This window comes from Podarcis melisellensis (assembly GCF_964234715.1).
Source record: "Podarcis melisellensis genome assembly, chromosome: Z".
Taxonomy (NCBI): domain Eukaryota; kingdom Metazoa; phylum Chordata; class Lepidosauria; order Squamata; family Lacertidae; genus Podarcis; species Podarcis melisellensis.
The window spans coordinates 39,420,973-39,442,314 of record NC_138547.1 but is presented as its reverse complement, the minus strand read 5'-3'; the positions used below and the strand labels follow the sequence as shown (position 1 = coordinate 39,442,314).

The 21,342-nt window shown below is 43.9% G+C and overlaps 1 protein-coding gene and 1 long non-coding RNA gene across 2 annotated transcripts in view; one reads left to right on the top strand and one right to left on the bottom strand.

Moving 5' to 3' along the window:
• Nucleotides 1-12,995, top strand: part of LOC309362195 — a 67,283-nt gene extending 54,288 nt beyond the window's left edge. The window contains exon 2 of the long non-coding RNA XR_014164864.1: nucleotides 12,459-12,995. This is a non-coding gene — a long non-coding RNA (uncharacterized lncRNA). The remainder of the gene's footprint in view (nucleotides 1-12,458) is intronic.
• Nucleotides 9,841-20,163, bottom strand: UPF3B (UPF3B regulator of nonsense mediated mRNA decay). The gene is given in 11 exon segments (XM_081897636.1): nucleotides 9,841-10,861; nucleotides 11,280-11,598; nucleotides 12,160-12,320; nucleotides 12,931-13,119; nucleotides 14,864-14,907; nucleotides 15,872-15,982; nucleotides 16,245-16,343; nucleotides 17,586-17,692; nucleotides 17,844-17,950; nucleotides 19,818-20,114; nucleotides 20,116-20,163. Coding segments are annotated over 11 exon segments (1,611 nt in total). The 5' UTR covers nucleotides 20,149-20,163; the 3' UTR covers nucleotides 9,841-10,717.
• Between the last annotated feature and the right edge of the window lie 1,179 nt (nucleotides 20,164-21,342).

Below are 21,342 nucleotides of genomic sequence, written 5' to 3'. Positions count from 1 at the left end.
TGGCCCCTCTAGACAGTCCAGAAGGATGTTACGGTCGATGGTATCAAAAGCCACTGAGAGATCCAGCAGAACTAGAAAACAGCTCTCACCTTTGTCCCTAACCCGCCAGAGATCATCGACCAAGGCAGTTTCAGTCCCATGGTGAGGCCTGAATCCCGATTGGAAGGGATCCAAATGGTCCGCATCCAGCATTTAAAAACCATATTGTCAGGAAAGCATTGTTCAATGTCTGGATAAGATACAAAGACTTACTGGAAAATAAAACCCCAAGGTGGTTGTCACCAATGGAAGCGAAGGCTCAGAAAAAGCTCAATATGGAGGCCAAATGGCCGAAATATTGGAAATATTGGAACAAGAAGGAGACAAATTAAAATTGCAGAGTTTTGAGAAATTAAAAGATAAAGTGTGAGAGTGGCTTCATTCTTATCAAATAAGAGAGGCCTATAATTTGGACAAAAAAATTGGCTTCCAGGTGGAAAAATCAAAATTGGAAACAGAACTGTTAGATCCCAAAACTAAGATACTTTCAAGAATGTATAACTTGCTGTTAAAATGGAATACGCAGGATGAAACGGTTAAATCTGCTATGATTAAATGGGCACAAGACATTGGTCATAACATTATGTTTGCTGACTGGGAACAGTTGTGGACCACCGGTATGAAATTTACGGCATGTAATACCTTAAGAGAGAATATTATGAAAATGATATACAGGTGGTACATGACACCAGTCAAGCTTGCAAAAATATATCATTTGCCCGATAACAAATGTTGGAAATGTAGAGAAAATGAAGGTACATTCTTTCACCTTTGGTGAATGTGCCCAAAGATTAAGGCTTTCTGGGAGATGATCTATAATGAAATATTCCTTTCTGAAGAAACCAGAGGCCTTTCTCCTGGGCATAGTCGGCCAATTGGTGCCAAAGAAAGATAGAACTTTCTTCATGTATGCAACAACAGCAGCAAGAATACTTATTGCAAAGTATTGGAAGACACAAGATCTACCCACCCTGGAAGAGTGGCAGATGAAGGTGATGGACTATATGGAATTGGCGGAAATGACTGGCAGAATCCGAGACCTGGGAGAAGAGTTGGTGGAAGAAGATTGGAAGAAATTCAAAGACTATCTGCAGAAACACTGTAAAATTAATGAATGTTAAAATGATGTTGGATTGAAAATAAGTGGCATTAGCAACAAAGTTAATAAGAATATGCAAAAATGAATTGATAATGGATGAAAATATAGAGTTATAATATGTTAAGATATAGAGTTAAGATAAATGAAAGAGGGTAAGGATTTGCTGATTTGATTATGTAAATGGTAATACAAAAAGGGCGGGTGTGAGGAGGTCAAGGAAACAAGCTAATGAGTTTAAAGTTATAAAAAATGGATTTGTTTTTAATTCTTTCTTATCTATTCGTTTTTTGTATTTTGTATTTTTATTTTTTATTTTTTATGAATTTTTGTATGTTTTCTTTTTTATCTTTTTCTTTTCATTTTTTTGTATTTTGTAAATCTATGTCTTTGTAAAAACTCAATAAATATTCTATATATAAAAAAAACCAAATGGTCCGCATCCTCCAGGCGTGCTTGGAGTTGTTCAGCAACCACCCGCTCAATCACCTTGCCCAAGAATGGTAGATTTGAGACTGGGCGATAGTTGGCCATATTGGCCGGGTCTAAGGATTTTTTTTTAAGAAGCGGTTTAATGACTGCCTCTTTCAGTGGGCCTGGGAAGGCTCCCTTCACAGAGGGAAGCATTCACCACCCCGCAGAGCCCATCGCCCAGCCCTTCCTGGCTAGCTTTTATCAGCCAGGATGGGCAAGGATCAAGGAGACAGGTGGTTGGTTTTACTTGTCCAAGCAGCCTGTCTACATCCTCGGAGGTAACAGATTGAAATTGATCCCATGTAACAAGACTAGACAGAACTCTAGCACTCTCCCGCCCTGGCCCTGCTCCCACGGTGGAGTCTAGCTCCTTCTGAATCTGAGCGATTTTATTCGCAAAAAACTTTGCAAAAGCATTGCAGGAGGTCTTGGGGTCCCTACCAGGCCCCAGTGGTGCAGGTGGTTCCGATTGATTGCAAACCACCTGAAAAAGTCTCCTGCCGCTGTTTTCTGCAGATGCAATGGAGGCGGTGAAGAAGGCCCTCTTTGCCATTGTAGCAGGAACCCCCCCACCCCAATCATTCAGTTTGTACAAACTTCACACACACTCACACACTACATATGCCACGCTTCTGTTATAAATTCATAGAAAAATCAACCATACATCGGATTTGCACTGTTCCATTTTAATTTTACTCCATATGACAAGGACTAGCAAAGGGGGGTGGCTTGGTTCTGGTCAGCCATAATCCCATAAACGTGAAAGCATTTCCCAGTCGGCATGGCAACTCTGATAGCCGGCTTGATGGGCTCAGACAGAAGACTATCAAGGACACAACTGACTGCATACCTGAGTGGATTCAACACAGACTATAACAAAAGAACAGTGATTGGATTCCCCCTCGGGGCAGGAAACTGCTACCACCTTTTGTCTTCTGAAAATGACTCATGGGGAGGGGGAGAAGGGAACCAGCCAGGTGACAGGACACTCAGGTTACCACCACAACTCCTCCCTCAACCCCTCCTTTCTGTAATGTATGCATGATGTTTCTGGGGGTGGGCTTGACCTACAGGATGGGAATTTCAAAAGTTTTTATAAGGCCTTGCACACCATTTTTCTGTGTCTTTTCCTCCTGCAAGTGAGGGGAACACCCTGTTGCAACAGTTCAATAAAGGCCAAGCCTACAGGCTGCTGATTTGCTCCAATTTACTCTGGTTGGTGTCTTTACTTTTTATCCAAGGGAGCCCTCGGATTTTTCCGGTAACACCATCGCCATTGCCACTTGGTAGGCTCTACGTTGAGCTCTAGCCTGTGTCCAGTCTGATTCAGAATGAGTTTTCCGCCACCAGCGCTCTAGCCATCTCAACGATTGTTTCATTGCCCTCAGCTCTGGGGAAAACCACGGGGCTGTCCGAGCTCCATGCAATCGGAGAGGGCGCTTCGGAGCCAGACAGTCAATAGCCCAGGTTAACTCCGCATTCCAGCGGGCTACCAGGGAATCAGCTGAAAGGCCATCAACATGGGATAAAACATCCCCTACCACTCTCTGGAAGCCAATTGGATCCATTAAGTAGTGGGGGCGGACCATCCAAATCGGTCCCACCTCCCTGCAGAGGGCAAGGGTTGCGGAGAAATCCAGTTGCACCAGGAAGTGATCTGACCATGGCACTTCTTTTGTTTCGCTTTTAGTTAGTGTCAGATCACCAACATCCGTAGAGGTAAACACCAAGTCTAAGGCATGTCCACGGCTATGAGTTGGGCCAAACTTATTAAGGGACAGCCCCACGGAGGCCATGCTATCCACAAAGTCCCAAGCGGCCCCTTGTAAGGTCATGTCGGCATGGATGTTAAAATCCCCCAGGACTACCCACCTTGGAAGAATGGCAGATGAAAGTGACGGACTATACGGAATTGGCGGAAATGACTGGCAGAATCCGAGACCAGGGAGAAGAGTTGGTGGAAGAAGATTGGAAGAAATTCAAAGACTATTTGCAGAAACATTGTAAAATTAATGAATGTTAAAATGATGTTGGATTGAAATGAAATGGCTTTAGCAACAAGGCTAAAAAGAATATGTAAAAATGGATTGATAATCAGATGAAGATACGATGTTTTAATATGTTAAGATATAGAATCAAGATAAAAACAAAGAGGGAAAGGATTTGCTGAATTAACCATGTGAACTGGAATACAAAAAAGGGAGGTGTGAGGAGGGCAAGAAACAAGTAAATGAAATATAAGACATGAAAAGATTGATTTGTTTTTATTTTTTATTTTTTATGTACTTTGTATTTTTTCTTTGTATTTTTGTACCTTTTTTATTCTTATTTTTTCTTTTCTTATTCTGTAACTTCGTTTTGTCTGTAAAATTTCAATAAATATCATTTAAAAAAAATATTCCCCAGGACAACCAAACTAGGTGTCTCCAGGAGCATATCCGCCACGACCTGAAGCAGCTCAGGCAGGGAATCCTTGGTGCAGTGGGGAGGTCAGTACACCAATAGGAATCCTGTACTGCCCCTATTGCCCAACTTCCAGAACATGCAGTCAGAGAACTGGGTCTTCCCAGTAGGACACCTGATGCAAGCTAGTGACTTCCTAAAAATCACTGCAACCCCCCCTCCCTGCCCACAAGGCCTGGGTTGCTGTGTGTAAGAGAAACCTGGTGGGCAAGCAGCAGCAAGGACAGGCCCATCTGCTTTATCCAACCAGGTCTCAGTCACACATGCCAGGTCAAGTTCTCCATCCACAATCAGGTTGTGGATGGCAGTGGCAGAAGTGACAGATGGCAGTGAAGACCGACCTGAAACCATTTTGATTCCCAAACTAACCAAATGTTTTCCCTGCAAGGAGGGTGGAGAGTCAGGGAGCTTTCCCATTGTCTCAGGAATTGAGTAATCAGCATTTTAATGGGTGACAGACTATCAGGAAAGGCAATCGGATAACCTGGCAAACAGGAAAAACAACATTCAAATTTCTATTTTAGACCGCCTTTTCTGTGATGTAGGTATGATGTATCTGGGGGGTGGTCTTAGGTTACACCCCTTCTGTGATGTATGATGTTTCTGGGGGTGGTCTTGATCTACAGGGTGGCAATTTCAAAAGTCTATATAAGGCCTTGCAAGCCATTGCTTGGGGTTCCTCCTCCCTCTTGTGTGGGGTGAGTGAGGACCCCGTTGCAACAGATCAATAAAGATCAGGCTTACTAACTGCTTCTCAATATTCTCTGGTTGGCCTCTGTTATTTTCTCCTACCAATATGGAACCTACGTAAGGACTCTAAATGGGCTCTTGGATACCCCATAAGGGAAAAGGGCAAATTTTTGTTTATAACATGAGTAAGCAAGCAAGTGGGTAAGAGAGCCCAGCCAGCTAGTCCACCAACCTTTGCTGTTGGAAATGGACAGACAAGTGGGAGACCAGGCAGGCACTGTGCTGGCCTTTCTTGTGCTTGCTGTGTGCAAAGACTGCCTGGGAGCTGAGTGCCTGGTGCTGAACGGGAGCCTTTCCACTATGTGAGCCTGGCAGCACTTGCTGCTGCCACCCAACATAAGGTGCTGACCTCACGCTTATCTTTGGCCAGTCTCTGCTGGGCCACTAAGGCTGGGGGCATTTTCCTCCCAGCCCCCTGTGGGGCAGTGTGAGGAGGCACCTCTCACAAGGCAAGGCAGCTACGTTTGCTTCAGGTTGTACGTTTTCAGGTTGCGTCCCACGTCGACCTGGAAGTACTAGAAAGGGTTACTTCCGGGTTTTGCCGCTCGCGCATGTGCAGACGCGCAAAATGACGTCACGCGCATGCGCAGAAGAGGCAAATTGTGACCCACGCAGACGCGGGTTCCTTTCTGCTCATGTTGCTAACGGGCCTCTGGAATGGATTCTATTCGCAACCAGAGGTACCACTGTATATAATTGTTTAAAAGCAGAGGATGACTCCTCTGGGCTTGCAGCAGCTAAAGCAGATAAAAGCCGGCCTGTTAATTGAATCCTCAAAAGGAGAGGTGAGCAGCCACTGGAGAGGTGAGCAGCCCACTGGAGAGGTGAGCAGCCCAGCAAACTCAGGCATTTGAAAACAAAGCTTTTAAAGTGCTAAAATGTTGTTGTTGTTGTTTAGTCGTGTCCAACTCTTCGTGACCCCATGGACCAGAGCACACCAGGCACTTCTGTCTTCCACTACCTCCCGCAGTTTGGTCAAACTCATGCTGGTAGCTTCGAGAACACTATCCAACCATCTCGTCCTCTGTCGTCCCCTTCTCCTTGTGCCCTCAGCATCAGGGTCTTTTCCAGGGAGTCTTCTCTTCTCATGAGGTGGCCAAAGTATTGGAGCCGCAGCTTCATGATCTGTCCTTCCAGTGAGCACTCAGGGCTGATTTCCTTAAGAATGGATAGGTTTGATCTTCTTGCAGTCCATGGGACTCTCAAGAGTCTCTTCCAGCACCATAATTCAAAAGCATCAATTTTTTGGTGATCAGCCTTCTTTATGGTCCAGCTCTCACTTCCATACATCACTACTGGGAAAACCATAGCTTTTACTATATGGACCTTTGTTGGCAAGGTGATGTCTCTACTTTTTAAGATGCTGTCTAGGTTTGTCATTGCTTTTCTCCCAAGAAGCAGGCATCTTTTAATTTCGTGGCTGCTGTCACCATCTGCAGTGATCATGGAGCCCAAGAAAGTAAAATCTCTCACTGCCTCCATTTCTTCACCTTCTATTTACCAGGAGGTGATGGGACCAGTGGCCATGATCATTTTTTTTTTATATGTTGAGCTTCAAACCATATTTTGCGCTCTCCTCTTTCACCCTCAATAAAAGGTTCTTTAATTCCTCTTCACTTTCTGCCATCAAGGTTGTGTCATCTGCATATCTGAGGTTGTTGATATTTCTTCCGGCAATCTTAATTCCGGCTAGGGATTCATCCAGCCCAGCCTTTCGCATGATGAATTCTGCATATAAGTTAAATAAGCAGGGAGACAATATACAGCCTTGTCGTACTCCTTTCCCAATTTTGAACCAATCAGTTGTTCCATATCCATTCTAACTGTAGCTTCTTGTCCCACATAGAGATTTATCAGGAGACAGATGAGGTGATCAGGCACTCCCATTTCTATAATAGTTTGCCATAATAGTTTGCTGTGGTCGACCCAGTCAAAGGCTTTTGCATAGTCAATGAAGCAGAAGTAGATGTCTTTCTGGAACTCTCTAGCTTTCTCCATAATCCAGCGCATGTTTGCAATTTGCTCTCTGGTTCCTCCGCCTCTTCTAAATCCAGCTTGCACTTCTGGGAGTTCTCGGTCCACATACTGCTTGAGCCTTCCTTGTAGAATTTTAAGCATAACCTTGCTAGCGTGTGAAATGAGTGCAATTGTGCGGTAGTTGGAGCATTCTTTGGCACTGCCCTTCTTTGGGATTGGGATGTAGACTGATTTTCTCCAATCCTCTGGCCACTGCTGAGTTTTCCAAACTTGCTGGCATATTGAGTATAGCACCTTAACAGCATCATCTTTTAAAATTTTAAGTAGTTCAGTTGGAACACCATCACTTCCACTGGCCTTGTTATTTGCAGTGCTTTCTAAGGCCCATTTGACTTCACTTTCCAGGATGTCTGGCTCAAGGTCAGCAACCACACTACCTGGGGTGTATGAGCCATCCATATCTTTCTGGTATAATTCCTCTGTGTATTCTTGCCACCTCTTCTTGATGTCTTCTAAAATACTAACTAACAAAAAAAATACTAAGTGCTAAAATACTAACTAACAAAAAAAATACTAAGTGTTAAAATACTAACTAACAAAAACCAAGATAAACTGTGGAGCTGCCTCTAACAGGGTCGTCCATGTTTGATGCATTGGTACTTTCACACTTACAAATAGGTCTAAAATGCTAATTGCTCTACTTTTTGCAGCATTGCAAGTGTAATAAACTCTAAGTTTCGAGAAGTCAAAAAACATGGGTCTTCACAAAGTCATGGCGTATAAACAACTGATAAGAGGAAATACCATTGAGCAAGTTAAGTGATTTAAATACCTGGGCATTTATATCCATTATAAGGCTGGCTGGGTAACCTGCAGAGAATTTGCTATTAATGCTGCAAAAAGTAGTGTGTCAGTGATCACTCATTTCCATTATTCCAAAGGGAACCAGTATGTTCCAGCAGCCCTGAGGGTATTCAACGCCCTCAACTACTGTTCAACACAACAACTGCATGGATCCCAGTTTGAATAAACGCCTTCAACAACCAGGCTACTGAAAGTCTTCAATCAGTTTTCCTCTGAAATCCCCCCCCCCCGCTATTCTTTGTCTAGAAATAAACCAAAGACTTTTAGAAATTAAAGCATGGCTGCTATGATACCCAGGTCTACCTCTCTTTCAAATCAGAACCAGTGAAGGCACTGAAGGTCCTGTGAGTGCCTGGAGGCGGTTGGAGGATAGATGGCGGCTAATGGATTGAGGTTGAATCCTGACAAGACAGAAGTACTGTTTTGGGGGGTCAGGGGGCGGGCTGGTGTGGAGGACTCCCTAGTCCTGAATGGGGTAACTGTGTCCCTGAAGGACCAGGTGCGCAGCCTGGGAGTCATTTTGGACTCACAGCTGTCCATGGAGGCGCAAGTTAATTCTGTGTCCAGGGCAGCTGTCTACCAGCTCCACCTGGCAGGCAGGCTAAGACCCTACCTGCCCACGGACTGTCTCGCTAGAGTGGTGCATGCTCTAGTTATCTCCTGCTTGGACTACTGCAATGCGCTCTATGTGGGACTACCTTTGAACGTGACTCGGAAACTACAACTAATCCAGAATGTGGCAGCTAGACTGGTGACTGGGGGTGGCCGCCAAGACCACATAACACTGGTCTTGAAAGACCTACATTGGCTCCTAGTACTTTTCCGAGCACAATTCAAAGTGTTGGTGTTGACCTTTAAAGCCCTAAACGGCCTCGGCCCAGTAGACCTGAAGGAGCATCTCCACCCCTATCATTCTGCCTGGACGCTGAGGTCCAGCGCCAAGGGCCTTCTAGCGGTTCCCTCATTGTGAGAAGCAAAGCTACAGGGAACCAGGCAGAGGGCCTTCTTGGTAGTGGCGCCCGCCCTGTGGAACGCCCTTCCATCAGATGTCAAAGATATAAACAACTACCTGACATTCAGAAGACATCTTAAGGCAGCCCTCTTCAGGGAGGTTTTTAATGTGTGATCTTAGTGTACTTTTGGTCTTTGTGGAAGCCACCCAGAGTGGCTGGGGAAACCCAGCCAGATGGGCGGGGTACAAATAATAAATGATGATGATGATGCTAGCATTTAAGTTTTGTTTGTAGCTGCATTACAGATCTGAACCTAATAGTCTTCTTGTGGCCATGTTAGCTGAATAACAATCGTCAGGATGGTTAAGGAGGATTGAGAACAAAATTAAACAGATAGGAATCCCATTAGACTCCTAATGTACTGCTTATTTGGTAGCCAAATCAGGAATAGCATCTGTGCAAGTCTGGAGATGAGCCAATGGCAACTTATCTCCACCACCCAACCAACCCAAACCAACCCATACCATTCACAGAAACATTGTGCCCGAATCAGTTGTGCATGTTCTTTTGCATTGCCTCTTGTGTTTAGACAATTCGATCCAAGTTCTTTAATCAGTTGGCTGTTAGCAGGAGTGGCAGTCAGATGAGTGTAAGGTAGCCTTCCTAATGTTTACCCAGGGTGGGGATAAGATGGAGATAGGCAGGTTCCTGCAACATGCAATGAGGATTCGTGAATATTATACAACAGTGTTTTTAATGTTAGGTGCAGATTTTGCTGAGTGATGTGATTGTACTAAACCTTTCAGAATTTTGTCTATATGCCAATAAAGGTTTGAGTTTGAATTAAAATTGGCAAGTAACCAGCCAAGTTCAAGTTGTAGGTAGTATCTTCATATGTATTGTAAATCACTTTGAGATGCCTCATAGGAAGCCATTCTTCATAAATGAAAAACAACTGACATGCAGCCTTTTAAAATTTATAGTTGCAGTCAGCTGGGTGGATGGGCAGATGATTAATAGGATCATAAATGGTAGGATCAAGGGGGAATTTAACCCTCTACACACTGCTGCAGCAACCAGGTGGAAGATCTCTTTTCATTTTTATATTTTAAAAAAATAAATATTGAAAGATTATTGAAGCCCACCCTCATATGATCTTGGACATGATAAAATTTCAAAGACACAAAGATGCTAAATAATTACATAAAAAATAGTAACAAGCAATTTTAAATGCTACTTCATAGAGTTTTATTAAGTATCAAATAGGGTACTGCCACAAAGAGGAGGTACAACTCTTAGCAAAACTTTCCTGGGTTGCCAGATGCTCTACAGCTTCGGTAAAAACAGTGCACTATTAAGACGGATCATTTTTCCTATGAGATACCAGGAAACAAAAGAAGGTCGAATGCAGGGACTGTTGAGGACTATGCAGCTACCTTCAATATACATCTATATCTGGACATTAGAAGACATGTGTAAAAAACAACAACACGTTTCCTATGGCGAAGTTCATTTCCTTTCAAGCTATACAAATGTTAAGTGAAAGAACAAAGAAAAATATTAGCATCCACGCCTTGTTCTGAAAATTCATTTTGCAGTCGGTTACAAGCAGCACACCAGACAAAAAGATGTCTTCAGTACCAAGATTACGTTGGACCTTCCCACCCTACCTCCAGTTAATGAAACAGGTCAGAAGACCACACTCCACACAGCACAGTGGTAGAAGACAATTTAACACTTGAACAAACATGAGGCTCCAACATGGCTGTATGTTAAGTGCAAATACTGGTTCGTGGCTTTTATCTGAAAGACAGCACTCATTCTGGGCAACCACTCGTCCTATTTTAGGGTGACAAGGCCTTTCCACTCTTGAGAGATGGAAGTTTTCTCCCCCTTGTGGTTTTGCTGCCACTACCTCCCACAACTGAAAATGTATTGAGGACGCCCAAGCCCGAGTCCCAAATCTGCAACGAGGACCTGAAACCAGATACATCCAAAAGTACTGTTCCCCCTTTATTCCCTCCTCTTTTCTACAAGGCACTTTTGGACTACAAAGTTAATGCTCTTTGGCTGCTAGGTCAGTGAGGAAGCACAACACTTGTCACTCTTCTTTTGTGTTACTGGTCTCGCACTCCTGCTTCTTATCCACTCCTTGATCGGGTGATTTTGCAGAGCTTTCATCATAGCCTGACAAACGACTCCGGTTCCGAGCTCCTGGCTGGTAAAGCTGCATGGCTGGGCGATCCTTAAATTAAGAATACATAAAGCTGTGATGCATAATAGTGAAAGAGTACAAGACCTGGAACAGAGATATAGGTCCAATCCCCGTGCTGCCACCCCACTCCTCTGCCTTGAAGTTCCAGGGCTTTTGGTTAAGGGGAATATATGGGATAGCTCCACAGACGCTACTCCTGAACTTCTTGCAAAAAAAGAGCAGAAGATAAATGTCACTTACTAGATAAGCAAGCCAATCATTTCTACAATCCTGTAATTGCAATCCTATGCATTCCCAGTGGGAAATAAGTTGTACTACAAATAAACCTTATTTTGTAATGTCCTTAGATGGGGTCATATTTTTTTAACATTCTGTGTCTATAATAAAGAGCTGCACACACCCACAGCCTAACAAAGAACAATGATTTTATTACAGAACCAATCAGCACCTTGTTTCTAATGCGATCTCTCTTAGCCATATCTTCTTTTTTGTCCTCTTTGGTTGCTTTCTCAGATTTCTCTGCATTGCCCATGTACTCTGCCAATTCAGCTCTCTTCCCTTTCTCTCGCAATGAGTCTCTTTCCCTTTTCACATCTTCCTCCTTCCTTCTAAAGACCTTCTCTTTCTCGAAGCGCTCTTTCTGCCTCCTTCTCTCTTCTTCTTGGCGTCGGAGTTTGTCTCTTTCCCTTTGCATTCTCTCATACTCTCTGTCTCGGTCATATTCTCTCTCTCTTTCTCTATAGTCTTTTCCACAGTCATCTTCCAATCTGTATGAAAAGAGACTTGGGAGATTCAATCCGGAGAGAAGACAGTAAAATGAAAGCCTATCACCACTATATTGCCATGCAGACACTAAAACGATGCCCTGAAAAGAGAGCATCCTGGGAACTTTATACAAGATCAGCTACTGTACATTCCTTGAAAACCACAGCCAAAGATAACACAAGGCTATTTACTAAATCAGAAATTCTCAAGGCTGTTTCTCACGCTTCGTGCGGCAACAAACCCAGCTTTGCAGCTGAACTTAAATTCAACAGCAGTCAATCCTAGTTCTCTAGCATTTGTAACACTTCGCTAGAGAAGCGTACTTAAAAATAATTAAATTCTAATATGCGAAGGGACCCTAACTGAGCTGCATAACTGACCACCTGCTCTTCAGCCATTTGGAACTGCGAGAAAGACTGGAAAGACCAAAAAGTGGTCCATCCACAGTTCTAATCTGGAACACTAGTCAACTATATAATTTAAAAGCAGATCTGGTACAAGGCAGCCTAATTAATAATCATATTCTGAGAAATAAGGATATGTACTGAAATGAAAGCACTAACTTTTTGGACTTCTCCTCCTTAGCCTCCCCATCGGAGCGCCTGGCTGGCATCCCGCTGGTTGCACTTGCTGCCTTTTCCTCCCTCAGACTCTCTTTCTCCGGTTTCTTGGCCTTTTCTTTCTTTTCAAAGTCTCTTTCATCTTTTTCTGGCTTCTTAAGTAGCTAGGAAGAGAACAAATTTAGTTTTCCTTACTAAGTTAATTCTGCTGCTAACTGCGCTAGGATGCTGGTCTGCCCTGAAAGGCAAGGGGGTACGTGGTACATAATACAAGAGTAAAGATATTAGCATTACGTAACTAGCTATTTCCATGATTCACTGTTTCTTATCAGTTACCAGAACTTTGCTTAAAAAAAAAAAATCCCAATGCAATCCAATACTTCTGAGCACACATCCCACTGAGTCCAGTGGTGTTTACTCTCAAGCTTAATGGTATAGGATTATGGCCTTATTCTACGTTCTGCATTTTATTCTCAAGAGATTTCTACAGCTAGCTTCTAGTGCAATAAATAAGAACTTGTCACCACTGTTTGTTTATAGAGTGCCTTCAAAACACATGCTGTGCAGAACTGAGTACTATTCTATAATACTTTAATCTAAGTCTGTATAACTTAGTCCCAAGCATGCATAGGATTGCAACCTCCAATAACTGTGTGCATGCAAAAAAAGAGCACGCTTTATACAAAGCCAAATGCAGAAATTACTCTCGTATTTCATGAGTGTACATATGAAAGCAACATATGGCCAATGCATCCTACAGGAATGAAAGCATACCTTAATCTTTGGTTCATCCTTTGATTTGTCCCTTTCTTTTTCTGGGCATCGCTCCACTTTCTTTGTTTTTTCGGCTTCTTTCCTTTTCCTTCTTTCTTCCTCTTTCCATTTTCTTCTTTCTTCTTCTCGTTGTCTTTTCCTCTCCAGTTCTCTCCTCCTCCTCTCCTCTCGTTTTTCTTCTCTAAGCCGCTGTAAAAGGGGGAAAAAGATGCAGTGAGACTATAGCCAAGACTTTATGGTGGGACAGGAGAGATTTTGCACCATAAACTGCTCCAAAAGCTCCAAACTGAGTGAATGGGTGGTAAATCATAGAATCGTAGAGCTGGAAGGCACCCTGGGGATCATCTAGTCCAACCCCCTGCAATGCAGGAATATGCAGCTGTCCCATACAAGGATTGAACCTGCAACCTTGGCGTTATCAGCACCACGCTCTAACCAACTAAGCTATCTAATTGGCTAATGGAATATAGCAGTAGGAACAGTTCTGTATATGGATTAAGAAGTTATAAGCTCACAAATAGAATTAAGATTTATTTGAGCACTGTAATAACAATCATTACATTTGTCAGGCTATGATGACCTTTACCCGTCAACATAACCTATCGCTTTCCTACCTATTAATCATGGATCTAAGGATGTCAAATAATTTTTTTAACAGAGGGTTTTAGATAAAGATCTCCAGGAGCTTCAACGAGCTGCAAGGGTACTCTGTTCCCCATAGTCACTGGGGTTACTATGAACCTTTGTAAAGATGCAACGCCATACTTGGGTTGGTTAATAATCCTTAAACCTAGGAAGTATTTCTCTCTGGCAAGGTTTAATGTTCTTCCCTTGAATTTATTAGATGGCAATAAAACTGCTAGCTCATTTGCTAAGCAGGGTCTAGTATGGTTTCAAATTAGATGGGGGACCACGTGTTGAGATTCTTGCATTGCAGCGGGTTGGCCTGATTAACCCTTGGTGTCCCTTCCAACTCTACAATTCTATATTAAAATGCTGAAGAACAACAAATGCTGCCCCTGTAACAATGCTGAGGTGGAGTCTGTATTGCATATCTTTTTCTATTGCAGTTTTCATCAAGGGGCTAGGAAAGACCCAGTAGATCCTATTACAAAGTCGCCCCACCCCCACCCCCACTTGCCCCTCTGCGTCTCTAAAGATCACTTTGCTTCACAGTTACAATTGTTCCAGTGTAACCAATTGTTAAAGAACAATTGGTAAAGTTTTTGAATATTTTTATTAGACGCCTTATGATTACCTAATGTACATATATTATATCTACTATATATTTTGGAAAGTGGTTTGTCTGCCGCTTCCTGTTCTTCATAAGTTTCACCAAACATGGCTCGAGGGTTCTGGAGCTGGCAGTCATCATCAATGCTTGGATGCCGGCTGCCATTTTGATTCAAGATGGCAGACCAAATCATGACGTTGGTGTTACCTTGCCCCAATTTTTGGCATGATGGGTCCAAATTTACAAATCTCACTATCCTTTTTTTTTTAAAGAACGCAGCATTTTTGGGTTTCTACAAATTCCCATGCCATGCGCTTCCCACTATACACATATATTCATTCTAGAATTTCAGTTCTGTGTTTTCCAGCTGTATTAATATTTTCATGAATGTAATCAAGTCTAATTGTCAATTGCTATGTTTTAATGGTCTGCTGACTGCTATTTAACAAAATTAATTTGAGCAATTACCTTTAACCCAAAACATATATTCTGAAATTATGCAAAATTCAGAGATGCTGCATTAGGACACCTGTGGGAATAATGATTTTAATACATTCATTTCACCCTGGTAGCCTCTTCCAAAGAAAGCTGGAAATGCCGAAGTACACATAACAAGATCAAATAACAGGCTATTGGACAGCATTCAAATATTCAAAAATGCCAACATAATTAAGCAGGCTGTTCTGAAATAATTGTTACCTGTTTATTCTTCAAGAAGTTCAACAGAGGAGTTGTTTTTTTTGCTAAAGAATGGAAAAGAAAGCACTTTTGTATTTATTTCAACACATTTTATTTGTGGAAATAATGCAAGAAGAATATTCATATGAAAATTTTAAGTTACCAAACAAAACTGAAATTATGTATAACCAAAACTCATCAAAATGTAGTACAAATACATATAGTTATGCTGAGACAACAATTCTTTTCTGGTGTTTCCGTATGGGGAGATAAAAATGCTGTCCATCTTCATGTATCTAACTAAATTAAGATCTTCCCTCACTACAGTGGTACCTCAGGTTAGAGACGCTTCAGGTTAGACTCCGCTAACCCAGAAATAGTACCTTGGGTAAAGAACTTTGCTTCAGGATGAGAACAGAAATCGCACCGTGGCGGCAGCGGAGGCCCCATTAGCTAAAGTGGTACCTCAGGTTAAGAACAGTTTCAGGTTAAGAACGGACCTCCGGAACGAATTAAGTTCTTAACCCGAGGTACTACTGTATTCGTTCTGGAGGTCTGTTCTTAACCTGAAACTGTTCTTAACCTGAAGCACCACTTTAGCTAATGGGGCCTCATGCTACCACTGCGCCGCCGCCACACGATTTCTGTTCTCATCCTGAAGCAAAGTTCTTAACCCGAGGTAATGTTTCAGGGTTAGCAGAGTCTGTAACCTGAAGCGTATGTAACCCAAGGTACCACTGTACTATTTCAAAAATAGTAATTGATTTTTTTAAAGGTAAAACAGTAAAGAATGAAAAAATCACAACCATACTTCAAAGCATACAAAAGTTAAAATACTAAAACATATTAAAACTACCTCAGCTTTCTAATCCTCTAGGTAGGCTTGTCTAAACAACAGTATTTTTAGCAGGTGCTGAAAAGGGAGCAGTGAAAGTGCCTGATTGGTCTCAATAGGCAGGGAGTTCCAAAGATTAGGCGCTGCCGCGCTATGTTCTGCAACTATATGCTGCGTAACAATACTTTTTATACCTATTAATTCTTTGTTTCTTGCTTCTATTTCCTCCAGCAATGTCTCAGGGGTGGATGTTAATTTTTCATCATCAGCACTATAGTTTTCCAAAAACTTCTTATATTCTGGATCTGATGAGGAACCAAAGGGTAAGAACCATAAATATATGCACTTAAAAATGATACATAACATGTAAAGCTAATAGAAACAAGACCTCCAGCTGCCATGTTAGATATATGCTCTACTTTTGAATAAAGTATGTTGTTTCTACAGCACTGTTTCTATCTACCTGTAAAATACAACAACCTGTAAAATACAACAACCATGGAAGTGAATGAAACCCTACATTGGAAGTATTTTCATCTAATGACAGCAGCGACTGCTACTACTCACCATCTTCAATGGTTCCAGCTTTGGCATCCTTTTTCTTACTCTTCTTTTTGGCAGCTTTTTGAAACGGTGCAAATTCCACTACGGCAGGATATTCTAGACCTGTTCATATGTAAAAATATTAAAGACAACGACAAAAATGTTAAGAATGGAAAAACCTTTATTTTGTGGGGGGGGCACTATATCTCAAAACCAAGAAACCCCACAATCAAGATAATGTTTTGAGACACGAGATTCACAAAACTCATTTCTTGCCAGACATGAGCTGTCTGTCCAGGCCTCCTGCAACAGCAGCCAATTGGAGAAAATACCTCCATTGCTACCCAAACCAATACTATGGTTTACATCCTGCTCACCAGGGAAAACAAGTGAACTGGCCCTGAAGCTATAAAATAGTTCAGATACATTTTATGAACTGGCAAATTGGATCGTATTTTTTTAATCATATGAAAGCTACTTGTTTGGTCATTCAAAAGCAAACACTTACATAAGAATATTCTATCAGAAACAGTAGAGGGGGGAAATTGGCAGTATGAAGAAGGGTAAGCAATCAAAATAATATCATTCTATTATTCTAGAGTGCCATTTCAGCTACTGTTGCTCTAGTAGAGAATGCTAAAGCAGCATCCCATACCACGCAGAGCTAATGAACTCTGTTTTGCATGTCAGTACTGTACAATTAAAGTTATTATTACCAGAAATTATGTGTGCATTACAAATCCATAAAAAGGGTTTGGGTCTCTCTGGATCCACTACACAAATGTGGCACAAACTGTGCTTCTTCACCACACCCAAAGCCATCTGCTTATGCAAAGCAGCAGCTATCCCTAATTAGCAGATTAAGGTAGATCCTCAGTGCAGTGGAAGATAGGATTTAGACAACGGACAGGGTACTGTGAGCCTCCCCAGATGTTGTTGGACTCTAACACCCATAAACTGAAGCAGAGATGACCAATTATCAGGGGTCTGGGAATTGTTGTCTAACAACATCTGGAACGCCACAGGTTCCCCATTATTGATGCACACTAGAATCCTAAGTGTACTAATTCAGAAGCATGTCCAATTGCTGCTCATGCAATTTACTTTCAAGAAAGTGTGCTTAGGAATAGGCTGTTAAAACAACAGTCCAAGAAAGATTATTTTGAGATGAACTGCACTAAAATCAAAGGTACCTACTACCACATTATAATGCACTGAATTGGGCTATAAGCTGTCCTTTGAAATCTTGACTCAAATAATAAATGCATGGGTTTTCCAGAATTACAGTTTAGTTACGGTATAAATGTATGCCAACATGTTTTAAAGCAGATATGATATACAGAACCAAGTTTTAGGCTTACTTGCCTTTGTGATCAACAAAAACATAACCATCAAAGCGATCCCTGAACAGAACAATGTCTTCTTGGTTTTTAAAGTTGATGTATGCTCTGGAAAACATGTGAGGGTACAAACTGCAGAAGGACAGAAAATGGCAATGTATAAGGAAACGTCGCTGAGTGATGATTGTAAATATACACAACACAGACGGATGTAAAACAGAAAGACATTTATGACATGACATTGTTACATGAAGCACAGCCAAATGTTTATAGTTCCTTTTACCTGGAGTCATTAGCAAAGAATTCAAAATAGTCATGTTCAGGCAAAGGTTGGAGATGTTCTTCAAGCTGTTCCTTGGTCAAGCTGGGAGGCAGGCGTCGAATCACTACCTTAAAGAAAAAGTTGCAGTTGTTTACAAAAACTAGGTGTATTATACAATATTTTTTTCTTTTAAAAAAGCAAGGTTCCATCATAGAGTGGTACCTAGGTTGTCAAACCACTTAGCTGTCGAACAAATCGGCTCCTGAACGCTGCAAACCTAGAAGTGAGTGTTCCTGTTTGTGAACGTTCTTTGGAAGCCAAATGTCCAACACGGCTTCTGATTGAGTGCAGGAAGTTCCTGTGGCCAATTGGAAGCCATGCCTTGGTTTTCGAACCATTCTGGGAGTTGAACGTTTTCCCGGACCGGATTAAGTTTGACAATCAAGGTATTTCAAAACAAAGGAAAACACCTTAGATAGAGTCACATTTCTACCACAGTTTCATAATAAACCAGCTTCTCTGCAGCCCGTGCTCTTCTGGCATGTAAATCTCTGTGTAATGAATTCCATCATGTAAAGTAAAGAAAAAATGCTGACCTGTCCTACAACAGTCTGATGTTTTTCCATTGCTATAGTTTTTTTGATCCACACTTGTATATACCCCAACACACACACACACACACACACACACACACAAAGATCCACTAGACTATATGCTTTGTACACAAAAGGTTCCATGTTTAATCCCCAGCATCCCCAGGTAGGTATGGAAAAGGTAATCTTATCCGACATACTGGTGGAGCCAACTTGCCAGTCAGCACAGAGAAGACAGATAGGTCAATAACGTTAATCAGTACAAGACAGCTTCCTACGTAATCAACCAGTCTGTTGCATCATGTTTGTTACAACTGAAAGACATTTTTGCACACCAATTATTTACTGAATAGTAATGCATGGCAAGTAATAATGCTCTTTGGTGACCAGAATGTGAGTATTCCCTAATAAGAGAGTTTTATCAAAACAGAGATTAAAAAATGGTGCAATTTGAGACCAGTTTATACAATGAGCAGAACTGAAAAGAAAACCCCTGTTCTCGACCACTTCTGGTATAGGCCAGCTAAACCAGGTGAGAGCAAACCCTAGGTGAGTTTGGGACTTCCCCTGTTTACGAAGACAAGCGCCAGCAGATTTGGCAGGTGAGACCAATAGTGGATCCAATGGTCAAGAAGGCAGTCTCTGCACATTCTGTAGAAGGAAGCAAGGGGCAGGTGGGGCTAAGAAGGAGCAGGAAAACCCAGATCCCAAACCTCCTCTGCCTTGTGGGAGATCTTCGGAAGAAGAAAAGGCTAAGACCCTGCACAAATCTGGAGTGGGGTTGTACGCCTCCTTCCGACAACTTCTGCAGCCAAACGTCTTGCTCTGCTTTCCTTTGGACCGGCGAGTCAGCGGTGAAGCCCCGGACCTCTATTGCTCAACAATGCCCAGGCTTGCAGTGACCCAGGCAGGTGCTAAATGCAGCACTTTGACTTCACCCAAGGCGCTCCATCGTCTCTCGGGGTACAGATACCCACACAGACATTTCAGGCTGCAGGTGACAGTGGTGGCCGTCAGCAGAGTTTATGCGATGGTAGGGCAATGGGGAATAACGCACGCACGCGCACCCGTCTTTTGAAACCTTGCGACTTAAAAGTGTCCCCGCACTTTCTCTCTCTCCCCCACCCCCAACCTGCGGATTAAGGAGAAAAAACCATCGCGTCAAGAGAGGCGAGGAGACTAGTTCTCCACGCACTGCTGGGGGAAACCGTACGGGAATATTTTTTGCGCTTGGACTGTCACCCCACGAGCAAGAGGAAGGCTGACGCCACGGGGCTACGATGCGCAGCAAGGCGCTTTTGGCCCCGCCGAGTCCAGCCCAGCCCAAGGGAAAGGCGCCGCACCTGCCGGGGGACCCCGACCCCCACGGGCCCCGCGCGGGGAGCTTCTCTGCTGCGCGCACCTTGCTCAGGATCTCTTTCTTGTCCTTCGGACGCTCCAGCCTGTCCGGTTCGCCTCCCGCCTTGGCGTCCGCTGCCACCGCCGCTGCTCCCACGCCGCCGGTCGGGGTGACGGGAGCCCCCCGCTTCTCCTTCGGCCGCGCGTTCTCCTTGTCTTCCTTCATTGCGAACGCGGAGAGCCGCACCAGGCCTTCGCCCGTCAACGCCCCCGCCCGCGCCGCCGGTGCCTCCCTCCGCCCGCGCCTCGCCAGATCCGGGCGCCCATTGGCCGCCGCTGCTCTCGCAAGAATGGGAGGGGGGAGAGCGGGACGCCGCCGCCGGCAGCAGCAGCATAGTAAACAACGGCGCCACAGCGCCCCCTCAGCCGGCGACAGGAGAACCCGGCGCTCAGACCCAGTGGAGAGGCGCTTTCCCGCAACTACATCTCCCAGCATGCTCCGAGGTTGCCCATCTTAGTGGGGCTCTTCAATTCGCTTGAGGCTTCGGGACTACATCTCCCAGCATGCACCGCGACAGGTTTCATCCTCCTAGCGGGGCGTTTCAATTCGTCGGATGCTTCGGGACTACATCTCCCAGCATGCACCGCCCCGCGGAGAGATTACCTAATTTTAGTAGGGCGCTTCAATTGGCTGGATGCTTCGGGGCTACATCTCCCAGCATGCACCGCCCCGAGGAGACGTTGGCTCATCCCAGTGAGGCCCTTCAATTCGCGGGACTACATCTCCCAGCATACACCGCGACAGGTGCCCTCCTCTTAGTGGGGCGTTTCAATTCGTCGGATGCTTCGGGACTGCATCTCCCAGCATGCACCTCCCAGCGGAGAGGTTGCCTAATTTTAGTGGGGCGTTTCAATTCGCTGGATGCTTCGAGACTACATCTCCCAGCATGCTCCGCCAACCACCAAAAAAGTTTCCCGCATCTTTAAATGGTTCAATTCCCGGCATGCACTGCGACCTGTCAGGCACCTAATAGTTCCAGTATACATCGTGGCTTTTATATATAGGTATAAATATACTGTAAGATATAGTGTAAGATATATAGTGTAAGAGCGGAGAGCGATATCCACTGAGCCTTTAAACAGAAACCAAACAAATCGCCTCGGAGCGTTCCGCGTGGCTTGTCGCCATAGCAACATCACCCCTTAACCCTGTCGTGGCCATGATGGGGGCGGGGGGGCACATGCGCAACTGACGCCTTTGGAGCGGGGGAGGGAGGGAAGGTTGCCTTCTGGGCCACGCTGCCTGAAGCTCGCGATAGTAGGGCTGTTGGCGGAGCATGCGCAGTAGCGCCAGCTCTGCTTTGAGGGCGAAGTCGTGTGGCAGCGCTGCTGACTGAGAGGTCGCCAGGGTCGCGGAGGGAAAGAGCCGCGCAGCCGCCGGGATGTGGTACGAGATCTTGCCCAGCTTGGGCCTCATGTACGTGTGCTTGGTCATCCCTGGCGTGGCCACCGCCCACATCCACAGATACACCAACGGGGGCAAGGTGCGTGCCATGGAAGCGGCTCCTCACGAATCCCCATCTCCCCTC